This window comes from Temnothorax longispinosus, chromosome 4, assembly GCF_030848805.1.
Source record: "Temnothorax longispinosus isolate EJ_2023e chromosome 4, Tlon_JGU_v1, whole genome shotgun sequence".
Lineage (NCBI taxonomy): Eukaryota > Metazoa > Arthropoda > Insecta > Hymenoptera > Formicidae > Temnothorax > Temnothorax longispinosus.
This window is the reverse complement of record NC_092361.1, coordinates 4,455,481-4,479,171: the sequence shown is the minus strand read 5'-3', so window position 1 is coordinate 4,479,171 and position 23,691 is coordinate 4,455,481. Positions and strand designations below refer to the sequence as shown.

General features: G+C 44.4%; 4 protein-coding genes across 18 annotated transcripts in view; 1 reads left to right on the top strand and 3 right to left on the bottom strand.

Annotated features, from left to right (window-relative positions):
* Positions 1-18,197, top strand: part of Heph (polypyrimidine tract-binding protein 1 heph) — a 393,209-nt gene extending 375,012 nt beyond the window's left edge. For all 10 annotated transcript variants that reach the window (XM_071776629.1, XM_071776622.1, XM_071776624.1 and 7 more), the window contains one exon: positions 1-18,197. In XM_071776629.1, coding sequence (XP_071632730.1) covers positions 1-69 — 69 coding nt within the window. In that variant the 3' untranslated portion in view covers positions 70-18,197.
* LOC139812023 (uncharacterized) overlaps positions 1-23,691 on the bottom strand; it is a 227,997-nt gene that overhangs the window by 74,821 nt on the left and 129,485 nt on the right. The gene's annotated exons all lie outside the window — the stretch shown is intronic.
* LOC139812025 (uncharacterized) lies at positions 19,193-21,585 on the bottom strand (the record flags this gene model as incomplete). The annotated part of the gene is given in 5 exon segments (XM_071776639.1): positions 19,193-19,518; positions 20,031-20,214; positions 20,426-21,025; positions 21,506-21,564; positions 21,567-21,585. Coding segments are annotated over 5 exon segments (1,110 nt in total), but the record flags the coding sequence as incomplete, so codon positions are not given.
* Positions 22,141-23,578, bottom strand: LOC139812024 (uncharacterized). The gene has a single exon (XM_071776638.1). It carries the CDS (start codon positions 23,289-23,291, stop codon positions 22,554-22,556), a length of 738 nt encoding a protein of 245 aa, XP_071632739.1. The 5' UTR covers positions 23,292-23,578; the 3' UTR covers positions 22,141-22,553.

Here is a 23,691-nt window from a genome sequence, read left to right as displayed (position 1 = left end):
AAAATGCACAACTACCAGCTTAGCGAGTCCAACCATCTCAGAGTGTCGTTCTCCAAGAGCAACATCTAACAAGAATCGCCACCGCACGAGCAGCAGTGGTACCAGCCGTACACCCTAGTCCCCCTTTGGTCACCCGCTTCGGTCTACGATTGATGGTCCCGTAGCTGGATCCGCTCAGGTGCTCGTCCGTTCCTGCGAGAATCGCTACGCTGCTGTCGACCGGCTGCACTGCACGCGTGACCCATGCGGGACTACGTCGCGCACTCGGACTTCGAAGCGGCAGCACAAGCGGACTAGGAGCTACCTCGTCCGAGCGAGCTTAGGATGCTTTCGAGGCCTTGCCCTTGTTGTTGGGACGTCTATACATATGGCACGCACCTATTTCCGCATCCGGTTGATTCTGACGATTCGAGGGTCGCTAGGGTGTTTCGAGATGTACCAGGGCTGCAAGCGCTCAAGTTAGATGATGAAGAAGCAAATTCGCGACGGCCTTCTCGAAGGTAGTTTCCGGTGCTGGCTTTCGAGCGTATTAACGCGACAATTTCATAATTTTTAATGTGAGGAATTTAGAAACAGACGACGATTACGGGGAGAGAAAGAGAGAGAGAGTGAGAGTGAGAGTAAGAGAAAGATAATAACGCGACAAATCGATCATTCTTGTGAAAGCCAGGACCGTCGCAGGGAAAGAAAAACACAAAGAGAGAAAGTGAGAAAGAGAGAGAGAGATTATATGCAAATGAGACGAAGAGCCTAGCAGCCGGGCTATAGAGAAAGCACGCGTAAAAGAGGAAAGAGAGATTAAGATTAGACGGGAGCGAGGAAATAGCGCAGTGTGGCGAACAGTCCTCGACTCTTGTACAGAGTTAACGCTAGGGAAGATAAGATATATTATTATACATGTAAAATTCATGATCGCGCGGCCCGGACCGCTACAGTGATTACGGTTAAGGATTTTTCAAAGTTACGTGGACACAAGGGCGACCATCTCGCGATAAGCGCGCGCGACGGCGTCCGTATATCACAGTTCGGAAGTAGGTCTCCGTAGGTTGACGTGTTCGTTCGACGAGCGAACGGACTCGAGGGGGGAGCCAAGTGGAGATAAATGGACCGCGAGGTCCATCCCGACGATCGTCGTACGTTCACGGGCGACGGCGGCGACCGACAGCCGTAAACCAGCAGCGTTTCCCACCAGACAATCTTCATTCTTCTGACGACCAAATACATGCGCGACCGAGCGTACTTCTTCGTGGCTTCCGTTCCATTCGAGGGCGAGACAATACGATCGACGATGCTGATCGATTGAGTACGACGGGAACGGCGTGTTTAATTAACCGGGTATCTAAGTAAGAAAATGGCCAATGTCACGGGACCTTTTGCATGCTTTCACGAGGTACTACTACTTCGCCGACGAACCGATCGCCCTCGCCTTGATTTTTACGTCGCGGAATTGGCAGCAGCCGAAATCGCAGCGGTGGTGGCCCCAAAATCGGCCTTCAAAATTCTTTCCGTATCCGTTACTTATTCGCGATTGGTTGATCCGTTCGTAAGGCGGAAGCGAAGCAATTATCAAAGTCGTTCGTTGCGTGCTGAGAGCTAATTCTAATTGGGCTACGCTACTCTGAACGTACTCAGGCCCGCTCGACCTACGTTTATGCTTCTTCGCGGGGTGAGTTTCTCGCTCCCGAAGAGTACCTGCAGTATTCTCGACTATCCGGCGAAGTCGAACGCTTCTTAGGAGGGGTCGAACGGCGCCTGAACGCTCGATGGCTGAGGCGAGGTCCTTCGCTCCGAGGCCCACGCGGCGCGTTTTGCACGCGTCATCGTACGGTCGTCGCAGATGGCATTTTTATAATTTGTACGTTTCAGTTTGGAGATAAGTATTATATCGCACCCGCACACGTAACCGCGTCTTTACGAGACCGTACAATTATGCAGTTATACGTACACGGACACGAGACACACATACACACAATCATGCATGCGCCGCGCGCGAAGATAAATGTTTCAACCGCCGTCTGATTTATAATACACACATACAACACAAACACAAATACACACAGACGCATAGATACAACTGAATGCGCGCAGATTTCTTAGTTAGAATAGATGCTTAGGCATGTGTTAGGATCTTAATCGTATAGTAAGCGACTAGATAAGTAATTGACTAGGAGAGGAAGGAGTGAACTGTTGAACATATCGCTAATTAAAAAGTTTGCAACGTGCGGGGCGCGCGCAGAATGTTTGTACCGATTTTGGCGGATCGACGTGACACACTCGGGACACCTCGAAGATGGCTCGCGCCGATGGATGATATCCGTGTGTGAAAAGAGAAGAGTATATCCTATCTCTGTGCCAACGATAGATCCATCGTTTGACGAGCCTCGCTTTACCCCGTCGAGAGTTCCTGATATCAAAGCATTCCTTCAGTAGTCGGCGATTGTGAGGATGCCCCGTCAACACAAGCGAACATTTCGAGAAAAGTATCAAACAATTAGTATTCGAGGTGGCCATCATCCGATGAGCCCATTTGCAATGTTGAGTCCTTGTTAGACGGAGCGTTGTAGATGCATAAATACGTGGATATGAAAGCAAAGTAATAAGCTAGAATCGTATTTACGGGGATTTAGTAGAAGCATGATGTAGCTCGACGTGATGATAAAGCGCAAGATGTAGAAATCGATTGGGACGGTTTTCGAGGCGTCTGGGGTGTCCTCGTCGAGAAGCGCGAGGCGGAATTTTAATCGGGCGCTGCATTGAGGATGATCGATCTCTCATTTTTATCAAGAGTGAGAATCCTGAAGTCCTTAAGCGATGAAACGTGCCGCGCGCGCACCGGCGAAGCCCACGGGTTTCTGTCTAATCGACGTTCTGTTGGAGTCAATTAAATTTTACTGATATAACATAACTGATCGTAGAGAGAAGTAGGAAGATGAATAGCGCGTGTTGGAAGGACTGTTATGCGAAGGCGTAACTGAGGCGAGCGAGAGGGAGAGAGAGAAAGAGAGAGAGTAATTGCGCGAGTGCGAGAGAAATAGAGAGAGAGAGATGGAGCGAACGAGTTGTATTCACGCGAGTGTAGTGTCGCGCGACTCTGGACGGATGAACTACGTAGAGGGGGTGGGAAGAGGAGTTCCTCCATGTCGAGAACCGCGCAGCGATCGTACAAGGCGGGAAAAGTGACGAAACTGTGAAAAAAAAATATAAAACAAAGCGAATGCCGGCTCGGGCATGATGTGCTGTTTGTGCCAAAGTAGGCTAGCAGTTAATATTCTAGAATGGGATTTCTTGGTGATCAGTGGGATATCCCTGTTCGATCGTGCGGACGCCGATCCCCGGGGGTTCTCCCCCTCGCACGGTCATAACGTGGGACCCCCCCTGATCGGCGGTCTCGCTTTGATCGAATACTGACCAATCAGCTAGTTGTTTAGAGACGTAGCGAGTAGCCGGCATGAGCGAAGGGGCCAGTCTTTGCATCTATGATCTGTGTCTTTCGGACCTCTGATACTACATTATTTACTTCGACTGCATTTATACATTCTTAACCGGACACACACGTTCCGAGCACCCGGACTGCAACGTCTGCCTCACACGAGAGGCAAATCACGAAACCTACACACACATACACACTCGCGCATACACTCATATATATATATATATCCATTAATAATACACCGAAAATACATCTCCGCGATCGCTCACGGATGTATATACATACAGCGCGCGATACAGCTTTTATTTGGCCGAATGAAATAGATTCTTCTCGTTTTTAGGTGGCTCGCTTAGTTCGCTCTGTTGTATTGATCTAGAAATTCAAGAGGCGCTTCTCGCTCTTACGTGGATCCTACTTTGCCCGTTCCGTTTGCCAGGATCGTTTTTCGTGCGGCACCTTTAAAGCGTCTTGTATACAGCCCGCGCGCTGACACGCGTTTACACGTTCGTATCTCCTTGATTCTTATCGCATATCGCGGAACCTAGCGTGAGAGTGCCACGAGGATTGGAAAAAAAAGGAGGGAGAGACTGTGCGGGGAGCTTCCGTACAATTCTTACTTCCGGCACGAATATCGTCTAAGCGTACCTGAACAGCTCGCACAGAGAGTGTTACTCGATTTCCCGAGCTACATATATATATATTTCGATTTATACATACATATATATATATACACAAACATACACAAATACGTGTATCTTTTTCGCGAATCGCAACGTCGAGCACCCACCGTCGTTCACGCCAGATCGCTAATTACATTTTGTCGCTTGCCGGCCGTTTCTTAGCACATTCCTGCCGACGCGTACGGCACGCGTCCGCACACCACCCATCCACACGGAATACACACAACACGTGACGATCCACGTAAACGCACGCACCCAGCGTTTCATCCCCTTTCTTCATTTTTCTTTCTCTCTCGTTTTCGGAATGTCTTCTCGCGACGTAAACCCCGAACGTTTCTTTCCCCTTTTCGTCTTTCTTTCTTTTTTTTTCGACATCCACACCACGCTAATGGTGACAATCAGCTTTTCTGCTCGCAGGAGGAGGAATTCGGCGCGAGGTTCCTTCCGAAGCGTTATCGCCAAAGTAACTCGTTTCGCGAGCGGCGCGAGCCGCTTCTTTCCGTGATGGACTATTATTATTAGTAGAATACGTCGTACCGGAAACGGGGCAGCCATAATACGGAGCTATAGATATCTACAGGGTGCCCGACGTTAAATCGCACACTTATTCGGTTTATTCTGTCGCCGTACGACACGTTAGATCGGCCTTCCTCCTTTCCGCTCGGACGGTCCTCGCGTGATAAAGAAAAGAAGAAAAAAATGAGAGATGAAGAAGAAAAGAGAGGAGGCACCCTGTAGACGGATAGATCGACTATATCACTAGCTGGGTTGAGGGGGGCCGAGGTGAGGGTTGGAGTAGCCAGCACTCGCTACATGGTGTCGTAGAATTTATTCAGACTCCGAAATTTCCCCAGACTCGTCGCGCGACGAATCGGCCGGTATAGTTCAGGGGGGGGGGGTTCGCTTTCATCCCTCCCTCGCGACTAGTAGGCGCTACCCTTTCGTGCGTCCAGGAGAACGTAGAACATCCGGGCAGCGAGTGGTAGATCGCGAATCGTAATCAAAGAAAAAAAGATCTCCAACAAGGATGTTCAAGCGGGCGTTAACGGTTTCATTATCCTGACGCGATGTCTGTTTCTTGTTAATGTGTAAAATTCCGCGTATCGATGATCGCACGGTTCGTTGATCCCGAGGGAAGAGTCATTAGACACGGGGGTGGGGAGAATCGACGGCGCGGCGACGTCGGTGAGACGTTGCACTCGGACCAAAGGAAATTCGGGGTCTGATAGAGAGCCACGTTAGTAAACGAAGCTTAGCCTACACACAGAAGGTATAACATTGAACTATAATATGTACGCGAGCATACAAGCAGACATACACCCACACAGATACATACACACAGACAGACACACACACACGGACTTATATCTATTATATATTTGATATATCGCATTGTAACAGGTGTGTCCAAAATGCGCGGCGGCTGCATCCCGATAATCTATATTTTATTAATAAGGGATAAGTCTATATATAGGGTTACTAACGTGTTACGGATTATCATAAATTAGAGAGATTAATCTATATAAATATATATATATTGTATAATACGCGGCGGAACTCTCAAGTACATGGAAACGGCATAAACGGAGGAGGACACGCGTACACACGCACATACACACGTACATACAATATGCAACGTTAACGTGATCGGATAGAGGCGTGAGGTATAAAAATATATATGTATATGATGAGTTTAAAATGACTATATCTGTGCTATCTTAGAGATACATCGTTGAGAAAATTATCAGGATACGATCTGCTTGCCTAACCGGGGCCTTAGGCGTTGTTTATACCGAGAAAGGAACAGATCCAAGAACGCGTCATCGCTGCCGACGGCGTCCCCGTTTTCTCGCGTCAAGTTTTTTTTTCCGTGTATTAGAGTTAGGACGTCGCGATCTATCATGTTTCTCACAATTGCGAGTTATTGGCAGTCCATCACGACTCGCAAGTGATTCCTTCTTCTTAATATCGAGAGAACAGTTTGAATTTTATGGTAACGGGCGGCCAGCAGCAAGAAAATACGACTTGACGACATACACACGACGTACACAAAACACATACACTCACACGGAAAAACACAGCTCGAAAAATTAAAATAAGTATAACATTAGTTTATCGCGAGAGGGGAGAAGCATTTAAAAGACACACAGGGTCTCCAAAGTGCGGACCGTAACAAAGAGGTCTTCGGGATAGAACGTCGACAGTAAGAGAGCGGATCGAGTAACCGATAGGAAGGGTTGAGATAGCGATCGGTTCCAAATTACACGCTATAATATTAAAACAATCACAATTGGATGATACACTCTATAAAGACTCGGAGAACTTGTGAAGATTATACTTTACTTTTACATCAAAACGCCAACAATTAATATTATTCTTTAGATAAAGCTAAAATCTTAAATTCAGCTTTTTCAGATTGCGTTTATCACATCGATTGTTATCTCGATCCTTTGGGCGCGGATGGACGAGGAGAATCCGAAACGCGAGGTTTCTTCTTCTGCGTAAATAACGTATCGACATGCATAGGTCGCTGGGACACGCGGATTATTCGTTGGTGTGCCTATTGACTGAGTGATTCCGCGATTTTCTTGCCTGGCTCTTACTTTCGAGGGTCACGAGGGCCAGTTTAGATTTCGAGGACGGAGGCGTGACGGAGACGAGACGGTAGGACCGCAAACGAACGAACGATCGATCAACCTGTCAATCAATTTTACCTTCGTTCGCGGAGAAGGAAGCGGTTCGACCGGTCCTTACGTCTCGTAGTCCTACAGTGGGTTTCTTACTTTAAGGGAAGAATAGCAAAGAGAGGCCTCGATGACGGAGCCGCTATCAAATATTTCGAGTAGTACCGAGACTGTATCGCTCTATCGCTGTCGCCATGCCGATATAACCAGGTATACCGTAAGAGAGGAGGAACGCGAACGTAGAGATAAACGTACAATTCAATGGAGCCTAATTTTCGAGGTGATAAAGAGAGAGAAGTAGCGAGATTGAGGGGATCGTTTAGAGCCTCTCGTGACGAGACGACACCTTCGTAGTCGGAAATGTAGGGTATCTGTTTGTTTCTTCTCGATTAGCGGCACGTACAAAGGACGGCTGAATTACGTAAAAAAGAAAAACCGCTGTACGTTGTAAGTCAACGAGAGTTGTAGAAATTAACTAAGCAGTAGTCATTAAGGCGATGAGAAGCGAGTCGCTTAAGGGAGAAGAGAGGAGGAGAGAAAAAGGCGGCGATGTGTAACGAGGAATGTTTAGCGAAGTTAAAAAAAAAAAAAGAAACGTTAGTAGCGTCTTAGAGTCGTGTAGTAGCTCCTTTCTAATTAAGCCTCCAGACTTAAGTAATGTGTATAGTTAAATGACAATCACTCGACTCTCTGTATCGACAATTTGACGAAGGAAATCTCGGAAAAGCCGTGATAAGCTGCCTACGCACCGAACCCCCTTTCTTCGTGTTTCCTTCTTTTTCTCGGTCCCCTCACATCCCCCTATCATCCCCGCCCCCTACAACGAGGCTTTCCCCCATCATACTCTCCGATCGTGGACTTTCCTTCTTCGAGAGAATTTCACCGAGCTGGCGGACAACTAGGCGCGCGAATTCGCAATCTAACAAGCCAGAAAACTGTAAATAAAAGAAAAGAAAAAGGAAGATATAGAGATAAAAATACGTTGATTCGTTTCTCTCCGGCTCGCGTCGTTATCGCGACTTATTTATCCGACGGTGTTCTAGATTTGTAACTAGATCGATGTTTCTCTCGCAAGACGATTGTTGGAAGGACAGTTTTATGTCTTCGCGACATTTCGTGGCCGATAAAATATATCTTTAACGGATTGCCTTTTAACGATATGTTAGCTGCATTGTTGAGTCTCCTATTGGTTGGCGCATTAATGAGAAATTTTATAAAAATCGTTCGCGAATGAATATTGAAAATGGAATATATTTCGTTCGATAAATTTATAGAGCTTAGAGTAACATCTTTAACGTTTCTCATCCTTTTCGGTAATTTCATGAAAAATCTCAGGTTGTACATATATCACTTCTTCGCTCCAAGCCTTTCCGAGCAATCTTGCCAGCTATGTTTCGCCTATTTGCAAAAAAAAAAACTTCCAAGCCTATCGTGACAAGTGTGTCAACTCCGCCTTTTAGCTCTCGAACTTTCCAAAATTCCGTGCCCAGGAAGATCCTTGGTTTTCTGCGTCTACCTTCCTTCTTTCCCTCGTCTCACAGTCGCCGTTCGCCGATCCGATCAACAGCTGATGGCAATCCCGCACGTCGCTGTCGATAAAAATGATAGGAAAAAAAAGGAGATCTTTCAGTCTTTTGAAAGATATTTCTCCGTTATTGCGGAAAACAATATTTGCTACGCGTGAGCACGGCTGATAAAATCTGGAAACGTGCGGGATCGCGTCAGCAGGAGGTCGATCGTCGGCGAGGCGCGCTCTAAAATCTGATAAATCTTCGAAAAAAAAAAGATATATATGTGAGAGAGAAAACCAATCATGGGCCAGGAATTGCGTTGCAAGTCACAATCAGCTCGTCTCCGGCAAAACAGACAATTTTCTTTCGACGAGAACCATTGTCAGAGCGGGCGTTTTACGGTTAAGCTCTTTCTTAGTAAGTTCGATTAGGGATTAGTCTATCGGTAGGAAGGCGGAGATCGCGAGTGATCTTTTTTTTTTTTATTTTATTTTATTCGTTGCGCCCTGCACCGCGGTGCACGAATCGCGATGGAAGCGCGCGGCAGGAGAAAAAGAAGAAAGTAAGAGAAACAAAAATTCAGGGAACACACAGTTGTAATGTGGAGAAAAGAGAAAAGGAGAGGAGTAAAAGGGAGGAGAGACTCTTTTTTTCGGATCGTCGAAGAAAACGATCGACGAGACCGATCTTTTTATTGTCCGGTCATCAGCATTTACGCGAGACGCGCGCACATCCACACGTTCGCATTTATCATACATACACACATGCATGAGATATATATATATATATATATATTATTATATACAATATATATTATTAAAACACAAAGATATATATACTTTTTGACACGCGTGAAACACATACGATTGACGATCTTCCACGTGCCTTTTTTTTGGCGCGACACGCTCACCACGGAAACCAAAACACATTGTACAGTGTACGCCGACGCGATATTGTTAACATTATCGCCCACGACCTTTTTATAGCTCGACTCTTGGACCCCAGCCCTGTTTTACGAAAAAAAAAGTATTTTTTTTCTCGATTTTCCACCTCGACAGATCTGGAGGCGCTTTTACCGTTCGATCTCAAAAGAGATCGATCGTTGGCGCGTCGTTTTGTTCCATTGGCTGCGTATCGTTCCAAGTTTTGTAACGTATACATTTTTCTCTCTTCTTAATTTAACTTTGTCCTTAAAACATCTCGAGAGATGCCTGTTTTCCTATTCTATTCGTATTTATAATTTCTTGTCGTGTTATTTGTTTCATTAGCCCGAAAGAGGTGTGTGTATTTAGACGAGCGTAACTTTTCTGTGAATTAGAGATAACGTTTCACGAATCTCACTTGCGCGAAAAAAATAAGTTCCTTTACGTTTATGTGTATGCTCGTTGGTGAAATTACCTCAGGAAATATTTAAGGGAATATTATGTACATATCACAAGAGTGCGAGAAGTTCGATTGTACAATTTGCATATCTTCCAGGTCTGTCCGCGTTTTTAGCGTCTTACGAGTATTCCCGTTCCACCACTTTGACATTATCGGTATTATCATCGTTCACTACTTCTTCCCGCTGAAGCTATCGTATTTTTTTTTTGCGTTTTATCCTTGCGCTTCTTTTACTTTTAATCTTATTTTTATACTTTTTAATCGTCGCCGGTTGCTATTATCATCGCCACTGCGATTCTTACTATTATTAGCGCTAATTAATATTAATTATCTACTCTTATTATAATTACTTTATTCTTATCTTTAATAAATTCTCCTTCTTTTTTTTTATCTTAGCATTAACGACGCGCTTAATTTTACGTGCCGAGAGAGAGAGAGAGAGAGAGGGAGACTGCTCTTCTCTGCTAGAAAACGCACTTCTTAGTTCGTAGCATATTTTTATCATTATCTTAATTAATTTCTCCGGACTATCCCTCTTTGATAATCGTACTACTGTTCACTCTTACTCTTATCTATCACTGTTTACTCTTATCTGTCACTTACTGCTATACTCTATTACTCCACTCTATTACTCTACTATTGCTATTCTCATCACTGTTCACTATTAGTCACTATTAGTCATATTCTATTATTACTCTTACTTTTTCCGCTTTAACTTTTCTCTCTCCGTCAGAAAAATTCACGACGATCCTCATTGCTAGTTAATTTGCGATGACTGTAGCATCAGTAACTTTTAAAATTAAAAAAAAAAGAGGAGAAAGATGGGGCACGCCTTATCTTCTTACGATAATCGAGTTTAATGGCAATGCGGATCGTTATCACACTCTATTCAGCATCTATCATAACTATACTATATCTTTTCTGTCTCTCTACTTTTCTCTCTCTCTTCATCATCTATATTACTTCTATCTCTCTTAATCTTTCTCACATACTCTCTCTCTCTATACATATATTATTATTATATATACATATAAATCGTATGTGCTTTATACTATACTTCTATTCTTATCATTATCTATATTACTCTACTATTGTATTACTCTACTATACTATGAGTGCTACTGTTGCCGCTCCGACCAATGTTTGCTCTTACTGTAACCGTCAATGCGTTTACGGCTCGTAAGTAACTGTATGTCCTTGCCTGTTCTTTATTTTATCTCATTTTTAACGAAAAAAAAAAAACAATTACTTTTAATCGAAATTTCCACTTATCCTTTTCCCCTTTCCCTCCCTTTGCATCTACTTGGTGTTGCGAATCTCTATACCGTTTTTTTCTCTGTCACACTATATCCCTCTCGACACATTTATTTCTTCCACTGACCATCCCTTCCTCTGATATCACCGAGTGTCGAAGCGAGAATAAAAAGACTTCGCGAGCGAGCGGGACGAAAGTACATATACATATAATTAATCTTCGATTTGTCAAGAAAACGATTGAAACAAGAAAAAAAAATAAACCTACCCATTTTTTTGTGTTTTTTTTTTCTGTATATCTCCGGCCGCCTGATCGCCCCTTCTCCCTGAATCATTTTTCCATTACGCGCGATCCTCGGGGGCGACCTAAAGAGCGCTTCGTGCGATCTTACTTATTCCCCGAAAAGGAACGATTTATTTTTTTTATCCCTGAGGGATGCATTATATGTATGCATTATACATATAAATATATATACACACACATATTGATAAACTCCTTATGTCGCTTCTCACGCGCGATCCTCAGACTTCCCGCTCATATGACCCGCTCTACTTTATCTTGTTTTTCTTTTTACTTCTGCCTTTTTTTTTAATTAAGAGAAACCGCGTCGATGTGGATCAAAACGGAGTGAATCGCAAATTGCACACTCGATGCTCGTGATCCACACGCGCGCGGTGACCCTTACGGTCTACACAGGAAGAAAGGGTGACCGCGAACTTGGTGTTTCGTATCTTTCAACGCGTCTGAAAAACTCTGCATTGCCGGAAAAGAAAAAAACGCGAGAGAAGCGCATAATTAATCGTTAATTAATCACAATTGTTCGATCTCTTGATGATTTTTGCACAATCTTACATTGAAGTGAAATGCGAAGTAAAGAAATTTTTATATCAAACTGTCTCTAGATTATTTGACGAAGATTGAAGACATCGAAGTCGTCATATATTTAGATTTGTCGACCTCTTTTGCGCGCAATTTCAATAATAATTAAAGCACACGTATTTTCCATCTCTCTAAGGATTATTGTTCTTAGTTATGCGCTTCTGTTGAGAAATTGCCCGCGACGTTGTGGTAGAAGCGGGCAGAACATTCACGACGCGACGGAAGATCGAGAAACCGGAGTTTCGCCGTTCGGGAGTGAGGGAGGAAGATTTTCTTGCGCACAAGCTCGCCCAAAACAATCATTAGGAATTGTGCCTAGATGTTTAAAACACTGTATTCTATGGGATCAACGTCATTACCTTTTTAGAATCGAGAAAGAGTGCGCGAAGTGAAGTGGCGAGAAGGGAGGAGAGAAAGAGAGAGAGGGAGAGAATGAGATGAGAAGTGAAGGGAAGCAAGAGGCGTCTAATGTGGTATTAGAGAGGAGAAGAGAGAATGGATCGAGCCGCGATCCTTACAGAGTAATTTATATATGCGTTGGCAATGTCTCCGCCGCGACGTCGATCGACCGAGTCGAGATTGCGAGCACGATCGTAAGCCGTGCGATTATTTTGCTCCGGTGGCACTGAATTTTTGCCAACAAGTGTATATATCTATATATACACACACACACTTCCGATATGTGTCAGAGATCACTCTCGACGTCCATCCATATTTTTCGGAACGAGTTCTGTTACGTCGGAGCGTATCGCTCTTTATCCTTAATATATTGAAAATTGATGAGAGATATTTAAAATCCTAATCAATAATTATTAATTAGAATAAATGGCTTTGAACGACGAGAATCGTTATCAGGCCAAAAGAATCGAACGAATATTAAAATTCTTGCTCGGCAAACGAGGGGATTGATCGTTCAACGCGTTGTTGGAAAATATTTGATGTAAATACTTGTATTTTTTTTTTTATTGAACAAGATGCAAAGATGCATATATCTCGTCGGGGGAAGATTATATTTTGCGCGAGAGCACCGGGGGAACCGCACGAGCTATTGAATGGACGTCGCGTTTATCTCTGACGAGCTTGACCACTACCGTACTAACGTTTTTGTATTGTCAACATGCTGCATAACTAAGTCTAGTGGCACTCTATATAATTTTCGTATTCCATATATCATGTTCTACTTGTACCTCTAGCGTTCCGTATATCTATGTAGCTCTACATCTGTCTGTATACTATATATATACATGCTATATATATACACACACTCTTATCTCAATGTATATATATGTACTATAACCCTGTCCCTTTTTCTAAGACTCACGACTCCAATAATGCGCTCTTCTTTTCCCTCTACGTAGCTCGTTACGTGAGGGGAGATACCTCACACGTTGCTGTGATACTTGCAATCGCGATACCTTTCATTCCGCAGCAATAATATCTGTATACTAGTACTAGAGCTTCAATTTTCGATGAAATCCCGTTTGATAATCCTTTTAATTTCTTTTTTCTTTTTCTTTCTTTTTTCTTTGTTTAATCGACCGACATTTCCTTTCCTCGGGACGTCGAGACTCGATTGTTCGGTGTAATTAATTCCGGAGGGAATCTTCTCAAGAGAGATTTAATTTTTATTTAATTCCATTAATTTTCCAGATCTCTGTTTCAGTTCCTCTTTTTTCCCAGTGACTTTTCTTCCAGCTCGAACTGATCGTCGAACTATCGCTATGCTACTGCCTGTCGTCGTCTTCCCCTTCGCCATCTACTTCGAACGGCCTACTATTACTACTACTACTACTATTACTATTACTATTATTCTACTACTGTTACTATATAATTCTACTATACTATTACCGCTATTACTAGAAACTTTGATCTTTCCGGCACGTGGACACTCGCTAAGACATTACTATGTCGTTATTGGCTCGATAACAGTATCGCTACGCATGAAAATAGATATGATAATTTTATTATATTAATAGATATTCCTCCTCAATTTTGAGAAATATCTCTAAAATATCGACACAGAATGGATGATAATTCAGCGCGTAGCGACGTCGAATCAAGAACGACATGTGACCCGTGTCGCTGCAGTTTTCGATCTTCGAAATCTCTCTCCTGCATGATGCTGTTCTCTGTGCATCATTGTGTGCTACACGAGACACATGTTCGCAAACACACCACGACACCCTCACGAGCAGCAAGATATGTACACGTAAAAAGAAAAACCGCATATCTCACGTGTATGTTTCCGAAGTCCGGCGCAACACCTCTCCGGTTTACCATTTATAAATCACCCTGATTCACGATGTCTGTAAGTAAATGGAGCTTGCCGATTTCGTCGGGACGAAACGGACTCGGCGAACGGTCTAAATAACTGATTAATCGCCTGCCGAAATCCATCGTATGTGTGGTAACGCGCGTGATGGAGCCCTCGCGAAGGCTCCGTGTAGCTAGGTAGACAAATGGATATTCAGATTATGCGCTTTACGAGGGGGAGCTAACGAGGACGAACATGTTTGCGCCGCGGAAGACAAACTCGGTCCTCCGATCGCCGAGAAATTCGCGATAAGGTCCGAGCTCCGTTTTCCGGAGCGGAGTCGTAGTCGGCATACTCGTGTTAAGATTCACGCTGATAAGACATAGACCGGCGCATACAATTTAGATAAATTACTTTATAACAAATAGCGCGATCGCGCGAGGTAAACGTAATATGTGTATAAAGTCCCTATTAAGTATTTCTCAGCGTTCCCGAGATTAATAGAGAAGGAGAAACAACGGCGGACGCTGACGATTACGATTAGTCGAAAGTTAACGTAGCGTAAATGTAGGTAAGCTGCTATTTTTTTTTTAATTTAGTAAGAAAATCGGAGGTCTCGTTCTTTTTCGAGGGAAGCGATGCGTCTCGATTTCAATCTCGTCCGATTGCAGCGTATCGATAAATTCATTTCTGAGTTAAATAGAGAAGTAAATTTATTAAATTCCAGGAAAGAAAAAATATTAAATCGTAACAATTTTTACTATCTTCCACTGTAATACTTTATAACATAAATAAATAATAAATCATGAAAAAAAGTTAAGCATTATATATATCGTGGAAAGAAAGTAGGTAATAATTAATAAGTACACATAACTTTATGTTTATTAATATTAATAGAGTAAAAGTTTTCAAGAAACTAATACTTAACGATTTAACAGAGAATAATATGTAAATTCTGATAAATTGAACGAAAAAATAACTGTAAATTTTATTCCTGAAGGAATATTGGTGAATTTAGCGGTACGCTGTAAATAATTTTGCACGATGAGAAATTGCAAAATATTTTTTCATTTGTTTATAGACATAGATTATAGAGACTTTACAAAATACTCTTATGACGAATCGTTTATTGAGAACGAAGATGAGACAAATCAAATTAATGTTTTTTCCATTGTGTTTTTATATTGTGATGACTTATAATTCTTTTTAAGAAAAAAAATCCATATTTTATAAATAGCTTTATAGATTAATCTAGAAATCGAGTTTACATTTAGCGTAACAATATTAATAATTGGGAAAATTAAATATTAATTATTTTATTAAATTAAATTGCGTCTATAAGTAATTAATAATCTATTAATATGACCATGTGAATATGCGATGTATAATATTGCATTTATAGAACCAGTTAATATTTGTGTCGCGTTTTTAATATTTAATAATTTTGTCTATTTTTTAAACATTTTTGCTATTCTTCTTCTACTATCAGAATATTACTATCAGTATTTATTAGAGATTTACTGCAGACATACTCACAAGTCACAATCAGTCGCATGGAACAGTATTAAAGAAGCACTTTGCTTTATTCGCAAGGATCTAATAATATTTCTCGAAAGTTAAATACAACGAGAATAATAAAAATACTTCCAACAGTACCTCGTTGAGTATCGACGAGAACAATGACGCGATTGTAGCATCCAAATATCTAATTATTGCCGTTATCTGTTGCATCGTTGATATTGTTTCTCTAAAATCGATTTTGTGTAAAGTTTCCAACTTCTCTTATCTTGCCGATTCTTTTTGTACGTCAAGCTTATTGTGCTGGCAAGAAAATGAGCCGCGTAAATTTTTTCTTTATGCAGTACATAACAATTCGCTCTCTAACGACTTTTATCCAGCGAGGATATATTGTGCGAATAACGAGGTGTTTTAGCGAAAATTCGGGCGCGAAAATTAAAGAGAGTATACTGTTCGGAACAGAGTGTGAGAAGGAATGAGAGAGAGAGAGAGAGCTCTTTGATGTCTGATTATAAGTTTTTTAGAAACGAGTACGAAGTCAATTGTTCATAATTAACGTGCGTGAAAAGAAAACGTGCCCACCTTTCGACCGTATATAGTCAATTGAAATCGTCGATACACGATTATAATTAAGTCAGGACGAGATCATCCGAGCTAATTACATTCACGCGGTGTGAAAACCCGAGTACTCACACACGTACATACACGTACAACCCCTCCCCCCCCCAAAAAAAACGGACGCGTACAGATTATATACTCGTATACGTATTTACGTGAAGAAGAGAAGAAGATTAATAATAGCGAACTATATATAGAGAGAGCATTAAGTAATAAATTTTATCGTGTCGCCAAGTAAGTCGGCAGTAGTTTCGGGAGGCGTAGCACAAAAGAGAAGTATAATAATACAAAAAAAACGAAAGGGAAGGCGCGAGAGAGACTTATGGATATTCGACGGGCCGCGTCGTCGCATTTTCCATCCGAAGAGTCGCGAGACTACCCTCGAGGCCAAGTATCTCGGATTAAACAATCAAATTGCCACGTTTTTACAAAGACAAAGCGTCGCACGCGTACGCAGGATTCGCCGAAGGTGCAGCTTTCGCGGGAAAAAATCGGTTGCGCGCCGGACGATTCCTCTCGTTTTCCTCTCGCGTCGGCGGCGACGATTTCGATCGCGCGACGTGTAATCCCCGCACACGCACACGTCGGTCCGATCGAGTTCAATTTTTTTCGTTGATGTTTAAAGCATACCGCCCACACACACGCGCGCGCGAATTAAAAAGATACGCCGCGATCGAGAGAAAACGAACGAGACGAAGGCGGACGTGACGCATCCGATATTCTCGGGACACTGGCGAGGGATGAAACCTGCGCCGCGTAAACTGTCTTCTTTATATTTTTAACGGCACTCTTAAACGCTGAAAGATAGACGAAAGATGAAGATTTATTGCAAACAATTCTTATTCGATTCCAATCGAAATTAACGAAGGAGTTTTCCCTTCATCTTTTTGAAATTATTCATTCGCGAAATTTCTTTTGCGCGGCGACGCCGCACAAAATGAAAGGGTGGATCTTCACCGTCGCAAAAGTAGGTACCAAGAAGTTTTCAATAGAAAGAAAAAAAATGATCGATGTGGATTGAGACGATCGGGTGTGAGAATTGTTTTTAATTAGAGAAATTGTACTCTCGTTTCCATATATTGCTCACGTAACGTTAAGTAAATATTTCATCTTTTGCAAGAGGTATTCCGATTGTTGGCGCGCACGGTGCGTATATGATCGAATGTTCGTGTGTACAGTAGAGTTCATGCCTGTATAAATTCTAATATATCCTGTTTTCTCGGGTAATAATTTGCTCGCGTTGTTGGAAACTGCGCGGGTCGATAAGAATCGGCTCTTCAGGGCATTTCTCGAACGACTTTTGACCGTGAATTTCACTGACCCGTGCAGCTTCCACACAGGTTTATCGGATATTTGACGGAGGTATCGCGGCGAGCACAGCGGCGTCCACAGAGGTACAAACGCGTATCCGCCAAATATAAACGAGTACTTCGAGATGTATCTTCTAATTTAAATGAACATATAAAAAAATATTCAGAACGTTCCGCGCAATGTTTAGCCGTATATATGTACGTTGCGTACATCGCGCGCTGCAATTACCCGTCACTGGTAGCAGCATAGCAAATATATATTGAGGCAGCATATATCGGGTAGAGGGCGAGAAGAATATAGGGAGAAAAACCGTGCAGGTCAATGGACAGCAAATGAGAAAGAAGAGGATCGGAGGGTGTCGATCATCCGAGCTTCGAAGTCAATGCATTTGACGTCTAGAACAAGTGTGTTATATATAAATATGAACATTATAAATACATATTATAAAATTTAGATTTATATATATATAAAAATATATATGTAAAAGAGAACGTTATGTATAGAGAAATGGGTACCGGCGAGGCGTGGAGAGGCACAGATATCAATCACGTCGTTATAACTCTTCCTTCGCACAAAAAAAGTCGCTATTAATATAATTTTACTGTGTCATTATTACCGAACGATCAAGCAGTATTGGCAGTCCTGTTATTATCGACAAACTTGTCGCTTTCGTTCCTCAGATCGATTTACGCGTGTCGCATGACGAGCGCGGCGGTTTTTCACGCGCAGATGAAGCCGTAATTAATCTCGGACGAGCCTTGCTACAATAGCTGAGGTTCGTTCTGCCGTGATAATGAATTGTCGCAGAGCGCGATCCATCTCGAGCTTAAATCGTCCGCGAAAAAAAAATGCGCGGTCGCGGCCGCGACTGTTTGTGACCATATTAGCGATTTTTCGCGATGCAGAATTTAGGAATAAAATCTCAGGCCAGTAAAAAAAAAAGTAGAGCCGCGTAATAAACATTCAACCGGCAAAGGTTGTCCGGCACAATTGTCTCGCGATTTTAAAGATAATTACATCTAACGAGGCAATGTCGCGTGTTGCGTTTCGAAAATAACGTTGCCTTTTCGAATCGCCAATCCCGCTCTCCTTGGATCAATTAAATCAAAGATTTCAGACTCACGGGGCGGAGTGTGTAAATGAAATTTTGAACACTGATATTTTCTGCTCGTGTCCAACTCGTCCTGTCTGACGTCTCTTGAAACGTGATTAAAATGTTGAAGGTATACGCTTTGTTTTAATTAATATATCGTGTTAGCTGTTAGATACAACGGCTGTTGTGTAGTGGTTTCGTGATTTTATTATCGGACCTTACATTATAATTCTTAATTAGGCTCTCTCATCCATTATCTGTAAGAAACTCTGCGTCAGATTCTTTTTTCCCCCCTTTAGGCATTACTGTTCAATATCCCATTTATATACCTATAGCATTACTTCTCACGCTATACCAATGTCTCCACGACGAGTGACGACGCTGGCGGCGATGGCGACGACGACGCTGATTTTGATTATCCTTATCCTTAGTATCGATCATAATACGTGTACTACTCCGTTGTATTGTCCGACAACATCCTGCATTATTTTGTAAAGAAGAATAAAAATATCTTGACAAACGCAAAAGGAAAAGAACCCCCCCAAAATCCAGCCTGATCATTTCAGATTCGTTCGAGCTTTTATTCCAACTCTTCGCGTGTTCGCCCGCGAATCTCTCATACACTTTCCAGGATATTTCTGCATTCCGGGATATTTACAGAACGTTGTAGGCGACATACTGGAGCGGCGTCGACGGTACGTATCTGATGATGCTCGGCTGCGAGGAACCCAGCGGGATCGCGCCCAGCAGCGGTGCGAGCGGCAGAGTGTTGACGGTGCGAATCTGCTCGGTCGTACGTTGCGACGATTCTTTCCTCTCCGGCGTCGCCGCTCCCTCGGTCGAGATCGCCGTCGTGCTCTTCAAGGCTGTTGCCGCTGGCGTGATCACATCACGGAAAGCGCCTGCGGAGAAGAACGGACGAGACAATTATTTTCATTCAGCGTCGATTCTCGCACGAGCTCGACGCCGTGCTCGACGCATTCCTAGCGCTACTCTTTATAATTTGCTCTGCAATTTGCACAACGTTGATTTGTTGCAAAATTAATTTACAGTATAAACGAACGAGTTTGCGAACCGGTCGCAGTCGCGGTATGAGATGGGTGACCTCAGACGGTTCTCGGCCCCGGAAGTGGGACGACCTTCGAAAGAGCAACGGAAAAAAGGCGATAGACATAAGTGAAAGAATAATCTCGTTTTTTTTTTAATAAAAATAAATAATTTTTCCTCGCGGCTTCAAATTTCTAAAACGCACTTAAATCAAAATAAATCGAAGAATTGTAAGTACAGATGATGTGAACTATGCCGAACGGAAAGTTTAAAAGTATTTAATCAAAATAGCCCACGGCGACTTGATATTTCCAATCAGAGCAGAGGAGAGAGTGAACGGTAAGGTGAGTTACAATCATAAATTGACCTTCAGCGATCGATGACTCCGGTATGATAGAAGGCTCGATCTCGTAGTTTCCATAGGAGATCCGAAATACCGGCACCGCGTGTTGTCCCAATGCCTGAGACAGCGACACGTGCGAGGAGATTAATGGGATCGCCGGGATATTTGCGCCGCCGATAATTTCCTGCGATACTCTTCCGGCGAATTCCTGCGGACGGTGTAGCAAAAATACTGATGAGGGGAGAATTTTGGAGCGGAATATTTCGAAACACGCTCGTATCTTAGGTATTTCATTGGAGAATTTGCAAAATTTACAAAGACCGAAGTAACTGCTCGAAAATGTTTAACAACTCCATTAATACCATTCGGTTATTATTTTGTAAATTTATTTCGTCTTTGGCATTTCACGGTTGACGTACCTTCTGCGTGCTCATCTCGCTCGCCTTGCCAGTGCCGCTTGTCGAAGCGACCGCCTGCAGAGTCTCGTCGCTGTCCTTCAGCTCGATATTCTTCGTGTTCTCCAACGCTTTTCGCTCCCCCTCGTTCAATGGAATTTCCGTGATCTCAGTTGCCGAAAGTCGTGTCGAGGGACTCGCGTCACCTTGGTTCCCCTCGATCTTCTTCTCGCGCGCATTCTCTCGATTCTCCTCGCGATTTTGCGCCTCTTCGTCCCTCTTGGCCGCCAGTTCCAGGGCCTGAAGATGCGCGGTGCGCGCGGCCATCACTTCCGGCGTGTCCTGGACCGGAAGTGGCGCCTGCGGGAGATTCGTCGCGATCACTCGGAATCCATTCTCGCCGTCGGCGACGTACTGCGCGGTCTGGATAACCCCGGTTCCATCGACGTAGCTGTAAGTGCCTCTGGTCGCGCCGTTGGACGTCCTGACCTCCGACCTGGCCGAGCCTGGCGCGCTGTAGCCGAAACTGTACTGGCCCAGACTGTCCTGATAGCTGAGGAACACCGGCACCGGCGGCGGCGGCTTAGCAAAGCCGGTGGCGATCAAACAGAAGACAAGGAACAACTGAAATTATATATGAAATCAGCTCATAATTTGCACAACTCACGTTGCAGTTTGTAAGATCTGTATCGCAGATCAGATATACGCGGGAGGTGTTAGGTGTTTAGGATTAGTATCGGATAATATTACGGCGCGACAGGTATCAGCGGTTTACTTTGCGGGACTGGCGCAAGGAGTAAATCCCCGTTGTATCAAGAGAGTCGCTTGAAGTAACAAACTACAAATTTCAACTTGAGATAATTTAGCTACATAAAACGCGCAAAACAAAATTTTACTTGTCTTTTCTGAAGAGGCAAATAAATTTTTCAAATAGGAGAAAATTAAAGACAAGAGGGTGATAAGTTCCCGATCTGCTCCGAACAACCTCTCGCAGTGGTAATCCTGACGCGCGCAGTTAAACTCCACCAAGGACCAACCCCGGAGAGATTTTATTGTTAGAATCCGCGATCCTCCTACGCGAGGAATCGCGGAACGAGCACTTACGGACGCGCTCTTCATGGCGATCGTATCGACGGCACCGGTATATCCTCGACGCGACACGGGCGCCAGGACACGTTTATATATGCACGCAGTCACGGTGCCACCACGCCCTGCGGTGCGTTGCGATGATGTTGCCCTCCTGTGCGTCCTCTTCCTCCTCCCTCGTCGAGTCGCGAGAAATTCGCGAGGAGTCGCCGCGTTGTGGGCCATCGCGGCAAGAGAACTGGTCGCGGCGAGTGGCCCCTTCGAGGTCGCGGTCTTCGGAATCCGGCTTCGCGGCGTTCGCCTCGCCGTCGAGAGTGTCCATCGGACGGTGCGCTTTTTTCCCGCGGGGCCCGGTATCCGCCCGACTATGCCCTAATACGTCGACCGTCAGGGTCGCGCATAACACCGCGCGATCGTTATGTCGCGGGGGGTTGCCGAGCCAAGAGGGATCTCGAGGAGAAGAACGCCGCGGATTATCGCTAATTTATCACGCGATTTATACCTCGCTCGCTGTATCCGCGGAACGCCTCTCGAGCTGGCGAAAGCCATCTCGCTGACGCCGGTCGCTCGCCAAGGGGTGCGAAGGATGGTCTTTCGGCTGGTTAGCGCGGCTCTGCCACGCGAAGTTATGCGGCGATCAATGAAATATGGAAAATTTTGTCGCCGTCTCGGCATTTGCATTTTATCGAGACGAGTCGAATAGCTTGGCGTAAAGTACGAACGGATTAAATGAGGTATCATATTCGTGTGTAAGGTAAGAATTTTATTCCTTTACGATATATTGGCTTCACGTGTGTGTACATTATTTATTTTTATATATGTAGTACAGAATAGTGAAAATAATTGTGTGCAAGCAAGAAATGGTCAGATGATCAACTTATTCTATTCTTGTCCTATTGAGTTCTCCATTTTTCGTCAGAAAGGTGACATATAATCTCTAATATATAGATCTACAAATATAGCTTATGACATGATTATCATCTGAAAAATTCCGCAATTATTCGATACAAAGTTACGCATATAAAGTAAGCGGGTATTTTCTTCAAGCGCGTCGGTAAAACCTTCTTCAGTAAATCAATCTGCCGTAAGCGAGCGCCGGACCAGCAACCGCCAGAGCGTCGACGGACCTCACGTCGCTCGCCAGAATCTGATTGCCGCGCGCGGTTACTTCCGGCACGTCCAGCGGCCTGCCGTCGGGACCGACGGGCACGAGAGCAGCGACGACACCGTTGCCGAGCACCAACGGCACCAGCCGACTGTTCACGGTGCGCGCGACAGCGTCGCCAGGTCTCGCAGCTCCGTTTGCCAGGTCGATCTTCCCGCTGCCGCGCGCGGCCACGACTTCCGGTGCGTCCAGGACTCTGCCGTCGGGATCGCTGTCGGCGACGTCAGACGAATCCGATGCATCACCGCCGGACCTCGCCACCTCGTGCGCCAGGTTGATTCTCTCGTTGACGTGCGCGGCCGCGTGAGCCGCCTTCGCGGCCGCGACTTCCGGCGTGTCCACGACCCTGCCGTCGGCGCCGAGAGGCGCGGAAGACGTTAGGATCGACGGTACACCGTCGCGAACCAGCGAAGACGATTGTCTTCCTCGCAGCAGCTGAGATTCAGCGGCCGATCTCGCAGCCTCGTTCGCCACCCCTGTTCTCTCATCGACTTCGGGGCTGTCCAACACTCTGCCGTTGGTACCGACTTGCGTCCCGGGTGCCAAGGGTGTCGCGTACGTCAAGGGTACGGACAGGAAAGCGGGTTTGGCCGAGACCAGGCTCGTCAAACCGAGTAGCACGATCGCGAAACGCGTCATCTCTTATGTTTTATTTATTTAGTCGCGCCGAAAGTGACACAGTGGTCGCCGAAAGTCCCACGCAATCGTAGACAATGAGTAGCGTAACGTCACGGGATTTACTCGATAACGCGCACCGGTCCAGTCGTCGCGATCGTCTTTATAGCCCTCATAGATCACGTAATAGAACGATCGCGTGGGAGAGATCTCGATTTGTAAAGCTGTGGTCAGCTGCTTCCGTTTCGTATCGGGTAAGATAAGCCTGTTTGTAAAGCGAGAGTTTACGTCGGATGAAAGAAAAAACGTTGTAGCGAGGGGCGAGGAAGGATGACGAGATGAAACGGAGAGGGATTTTCTTTCGGTTTCTTTCTTACGAGGTCGGGAAGACACCCGATCCCGTTTCCATTTCTCCGCCAGATCG

Excerpts from the sequence above, each read along its gene's own strand:
- LOC139812024 (XM_071776638.1), bottom strand. The coding sequence starts at position 23,291 with ATGACGCGTTTCGCGATCGTGCTACTCGGTTTGACGAGCCTGGTCTCG.